This window comes from Cynara cardunculus (genome assembly GCF_001531365.2).
Source record: "Cynara cardunculus var. scolymus isolate 2C chromosome LG 15, CcrdV1, whole genome shotgun sequence".
Lineage (NCBI taxonomy): Eukaryota > Viridiplantae > Streptophyta > Magnoliopsida > Asterales > Asteraceae > Cynara > Cynara cardunculus.
Window position 1 is genome coordinate 10,431,553 of NC_037542.1, and position 5,661 is coordinate 10,437,213.

The 5,661-nt window shown below is 30.6% G+C and overlaps 1 protein-coding gene across 1 annotated transcript; it reads left to right on the forward strand.

Annotated features, from left to right (window-relative positions):
• The first annotated feature begins 2,666 nt into the window (after window positions 1-2,666).
• On the forward strand, window positions 2,667-5,006 carry LOC112528513. Its single transcript, XM_025139542.1, has 4 exons — window positions 2,667-3,121; window positions 3,208-3,523; window positions 3,967-4,500; window positions 4,718-5,006. Exons 1-4 carry the CDS (start codon window positions 2,667-2,669, stop codon window positions 4,820-4,822), a joined length of 1,410 nt encoding a protein of 469 aa, XP_024995310.1. The 3' UTR covers window positions 4,823-5,006.
• Window positions 5,007-5,661: the final 655 nt, after the last annotated feature.

Below are 5,661 nucleotides of genomic sequence, written 5' to 3' on the forward strand. Positions count from 1 at the left end.
AATTTAAGCTGTTCTAAGTAAAGATAGAAATTTGACTCATAAAAATAAGGATCAACGGACTATGGAACCCAAGTCCCTAATCTTTGACCTATTTTCATTCATAGACTGAGTTATAATAACGTCTCAAACATATTATTTACAAAAAAAAAAAAAAGGTTACATAAACAAATTACATTATATTCCAGTAGATTTTATAATTTTAAGATTTCCACATTAATTGTATTATTAAAATATTTTATAATTTTATCATCTCATATATTTAAAAAAAACTTTATATAAAATAATAATCATTCAATTTCATATTTGGAAAAAAGTTAAAAAAATCATTTTCCCTTCACACCCACTTTTAGAATATTATGAAAATTGAAGTTTTGTATTGTTTTCGTTCAGAATAATGTTGAAGACGACGTTATCTTATAAAACGAGGAAGAATGTACTTTTATAAAACATATTTTCAAAAGATTCATAGTTTAAAAAATGATTATTTAGAGAATCTGCTTTCAAAAAGCACGTCGTCTGTCTATATTAGTTACCAAAATAGACATTTTTTTAAAATATAGATTAAAAAAGATATTTTTAATTCAACCGATGTTGTATTTTAGAAATTTCGACATTAGTTATATTATTAAAATATTTATATTTTATATTCCCGATATACTTTTAGAAAAAAAAACTTTATATAAAATAATAATAATTCAATCTAATTGCTACGAAATATTAAAAAAAAAACTATTCTTTTTTCATATCCTATTTTAGGAAATTTTCTAAATTTTGAGTTTCCTCTGCTCTAGATAATAATAATATAGAGAATCTGTTGGAATAAAATAGAGAATAAATATCAATTTTCTCTATTTTATGTTCTAAAAATGCTGTAATCTTTTAAATTAAGGAAGAATGTATTTTTATTTAATTCTTATTTATTAAACATATTTTAAAAAGATATATATGTATGTGTCTATATACACTATATTATAAAACATTTGACAAAAACTTTTAAAAACCATTTTTTATGCATTAAATATTGTTTATTGATGCATATTACTTAAAATTCAAAAATTCAAGATTACAAGTAAATTTTGCGTTTGTACAACTTATTAAAGCTCCATGTTTGAACTTGTGTAACTAACTGCAGATAAACATAATCAAATACCGGATAAATATCATATTTTAAATATAAAAATCTAAAATATATTTAGGATAATCAGTAAACTCTAACAAAATACTAATTACCATCTTTATAAAATAATTATATTATTAAAAAATAACTTTATTTTAAATCTAAATTAAATTATAATAAAAAATTGAATTGAATAAATTATACAAAAAAAAAAAAAACTTTTAAATATTTAATTTGATACTAAAAACAATACATTTTTTTTCAAAATTTTATAATACATTTTATATTTTATTAAAAAAATAAAATCATTATCGTTTTCTTAGTTCCACATAAAATCGTAGTATAACATTAACGGAGACAAAATAAAATGAAACATTAAAAACAAGATGTATTTCGCTGTATTACGCGAGTACCCTTTTAATATGTGTATATATATATATATATATATATATATATATAGAATTAAATTGTTATAGTTAAAAAAATATCTATTTTAGAGAATTTACTTAGAAAAACATATCAAGCTTATTTTGCATCATTTTTCATGAGGTATTAAAATAGACATTTTTTAAACTTTGAAAATATATTCACAAAATAAATATTAAATCTCTTTACGACAGTTTACTTTTAAATAAGTTGATTTTGTATGGTTAAGATACATAGGGTGATGAATCAAAAACCTCGTCCACTAATGAGGTTGTAGGTGTCAAGCTATGATTTGATTATAAATTGTTTAAGAGGCCGTTTAACGGTTGTTAAATGGTTTGGTGCAGAATGATTAAGTGGTCAAAATGATTAATAGACTCTCATGATATAGTGCAAAATGGAATATAATCATCTAGTTATTGTTTATAATGAAATTAGAGCACTAAATGATTAAGGGAGATACATGATACAAAATCATTCAAAAAGTTTTAGAACCATTAAGCGACATACTTTTTTTTACCAAACAAGATTCACCTTTTAACGATTCAGATGTGCCTCTTTATGTAACTATTAAGAGGTAAATAAACAACCATAATGCTTTTATTCAAGACTTAAAAATTATGTTGATATTGAATTATTGGCTCTTAATTTTCACAGTAACCTTAAATTAACTGGTAATCGTTGATTTTTCTTCTTTTATAATATTAATAGACATTTTAGGTATTTAATTGGTCAAAATAATATATTAAATAATAACATTTACCTTAAAAGAGGAATCATAAAAGTTTAACAAAAGTGTATGTTTCATATCAATGAATTAATTACTGAATATCTTTAATTAAAATTAAATACAATAATTATAATTAATTATGAATTTAAGATTTTTCTTTGTTTGTTGATCATAGTCAACGGTCGCCATTGATGTTGACTTTTCTTGCTCATCAACTTCAACACCTGTCCTAAATTCCCCCATTAAAATCACTCTTTGGTTGCCTAACTTTTCCCCATTTTCCTTCCAATCCTTCAAATCCACTTCTACTAACCATTTTATCAAACACCCCCTCTTTAATTCCATCTTTTTATAAATCCCACCATTTTCACACATCTCGAAACCCACTTCACCATGAAGATCTCTCACTTGTTCTTCAAAACCCATCTCAATACTCGACTCATAAACCTCATTTTTATCTTCTCATCTCTTGGTTTGATACTATATCTCTTGTTTTCTTCGTTTTCGATTCTGCCCAACACCAGAATCTTGTTGCTGTCTGATCGGTTTTCATCTCCTACTTCCCTCGATCACATCGTTTTTGGGATCGCATCCAATGCGAAATCATGGCCCAAAAGGAAAGAATACGTTAAGATGTGGTGGAAGCCTGATAAAATGCGAGGTTGTGCTTTTCTCGATGTTCCCTTGGAGAATAACACCGTCTCTTCCGACGTCTCCCTTCTCCCTCCGGTTTGTATCTCCGATGACACCTCCAGGTTCCGTTATACATGGCGCGGTGGTCTCCGGTCAGCCATCCGTGTCGCCCGCGTCGTGTCGGAGACGGTCGCATTAAACCATTCAAACGTCAGGTAATTAAACAAACATCAAATCAAACCACTATATGAAATTGAAAAACACCTTATTTGATTACTGACTGATTAATATGAATCATCAGATGGTTTGTGTTTGGGGACGATGATACGGTGTTCTTCCCGGAAAATCTGGTGAAGACGCTATCGAAATACGATCATGATCTGATGTATTTCATCGGGTCAAACTCAGAGAGTTTCATACAGAACAGATTCTTCTCGTTTTCAATGGCGTTTGGCGGAGCTGGATTTGCAATCAGTTATCCATTGGCGAAAACGTTGGCGAAGGTGTTGGATTCGTGCTTGGAGAGATACCCGCATTTGTACGGAAGCGATGGAAGGATTTCATCGTGTTTGGCTGAACTTGGAATTGGGATTACCAGAGAAGCAGGTTTTCATCAGGTAAATTTCACCAATCGCCATTCATATCTTCTCCAGCTCTGTAACTGTTCTTCGTTGTTTGCGTAAGTTCTGTTTTGATCCCTAAAGAGTTTTTAATCTACACTTTCACCCTCTAAGTTTGTGAAATTGTATACTTAGTCCCTGGAGTATGTTTTAGATTTGAGCCGAAACGGTCGTGTCTAGTGATTCGTAATCATAAAAAGCAATGGTTTTTGTTTGAAGATGTTGAAAGATCTCTCGATCGGGGTTTTATGAATCTTGAAACTATCCCAATGTTTCAATACTGGTTTTAAGCTTTCATTCGGCAAACAAGATTCCATTTTTATGACAAAAACAACGAAAAGTCTATTGGTTTAAGTTTCATTATTTCTTTCATTTTTTAGATTTTGGTTTTTTTATGTGTTTTGTAATAACCTTCTTTGTGGTTGTTAAAACTTTACTAGATGGATATGACCGGAAACCCGTTTGGAGTATTGGCAGCGCATCCGATGACACCATTGGTATCTCTTCACCATACTGATTACATGGACCCAATTTTTCCGAAGATGACAAATAGAGACGCTATGCGCCATTTATACAAAGCTGCGGAGTTAGATCCTCATAGGATCTTACAACAGGCAGTTTGCTACGACCGTTGGTTTTCATGGACGATTTCAGTCTCATGGGGCTATGCAGTGGAAGTCTTTGGAAACCATGTGCTATTGCCCGATGTGCTTCGTGTCCCTGCAACATTCCGACCGTGGAAAAAAGGGAACTTGTTGAACACGTTATTTAGTTTCGACATGAGGGAACACAATAAAGATCCTTGTCGAAGACCCGTTGTGTTTCATATGAATGAGACGATCTCTGAGGGAGACCATACCATAAGCATTTATAAGTTAATGGCACAAGATAATTGCACATCCAATCTCGGATCTCCCAGACGAATTGAAATGATCAAAGTGCGTTCTCAGAAATTAAATCTCGACCAGAAGCAGGTAACGTGAGCTTGCTTTACTTTTTACAGTTATAACTCAGTTTTCCTAAACTCTTTCGAGAGAGAAATTTGAGTGCTCTTGACCATTTTGAAACAAAATCCAAAAAGTGGGTTATTTTTTCAATATTTGAGAAGTTTTATTATTTGCCCCAAAAGAGTGAATAATATCAAAAACAGTCCCTATACTTATTTTCGATTTATTTGTGAAACAGTTGCAGGCGCCTAGACGACAATGTTGTGATGTATTGCCTTCTTCAAGACACGAAAAGTTGGAAATCGGCATTAGGCAATGTCGGGAAGATGAATTGATTCGTATGCAATGATAACATTCATTCAACGATATTTATGTTAGTGTGCGGTTACCTTGTAAATAGCACACGGGTAAATGATGATATGATCAGGTCACGCAACATAGACTTATAAGACACACAAATCAAGAACAAAGAGTTCTGGATACCAAGCATGAAAAAGGGGTGTCGATAATCAGGACGAATTGACGTTGCATTGATGTAACGAGAGGGATTCTGGGTAGAAGGAAAATAATGTCGGAAAGGTTAAAGTATTTTATCTATTTTGATATTTGTTTGTTTTGTCATCGGCATCAACCCGTGGAAGAGAGAGAGAGAGAATTTAAGATATGAAACTTTTCAACAACCTGTAATAAGTTACACCTGTTTATCCTTATCTCACCAACATATATTTTGCTCTTATTGTGTAGAATAAGATGATCAAGAATCTTATTCGGTAAGTGAGGAATGAGACTCTTACCCGGTAAGTGCTTACCGGGTTAAAAATGTTTATCAACAATTCATTGATAGCCGATAATGTTACACGATAAGATAAATAAAATGATAACTCTTGCCGATAAACGTTTACCATATTTATTTAGACAAATAATGTTTTCACTTGTATTTGAATAATTATAATACCTAGGGGCACTTAAATAACATTAACAAGCATATTTTGAATTTTTTTGGGTTCTAAATTTAAATTTCACCATCTTTTTAAAATTATTGATTCAGTCCATAAAAGGTAAAGATGGCCACATTTGTAATCACTTATGTGAAATTTTGTAGTTTTGTATAGGGAGATGCAAGCACAATCCAACAACTTTTTTTATAATAAATAAATCTTTCAGATTGAATACATTTTTATGATTTAT

What these genes read in the sequence shown, in the direction of transcription:
- LOC112528513 (XM_025139542.1), top strand. Translation starts at nt 2,667, where the DNA reads ATGAAGATCTCTCACTTGTTCTTCAAAACCCATCTCAATACTCGACTC. An exon ending in TTAAACCATTCAAACGTCAG is followed by an intron (nt 3,122 to 3,207) that starts GTAATTAAACAA and finishes ATGAATCATCAG; the next exon opens with ATGGTTTGTGTTTGGGGACG. An exon ending in TAAATCTCGACCAGAAGCAG is followed by an intron (nt 4,501 to 4,717) that starts GTAACGTGAGCT and finishes AAACAGTTGCAG; the next exon opens with GCGCCTAGACGACAATGTTG.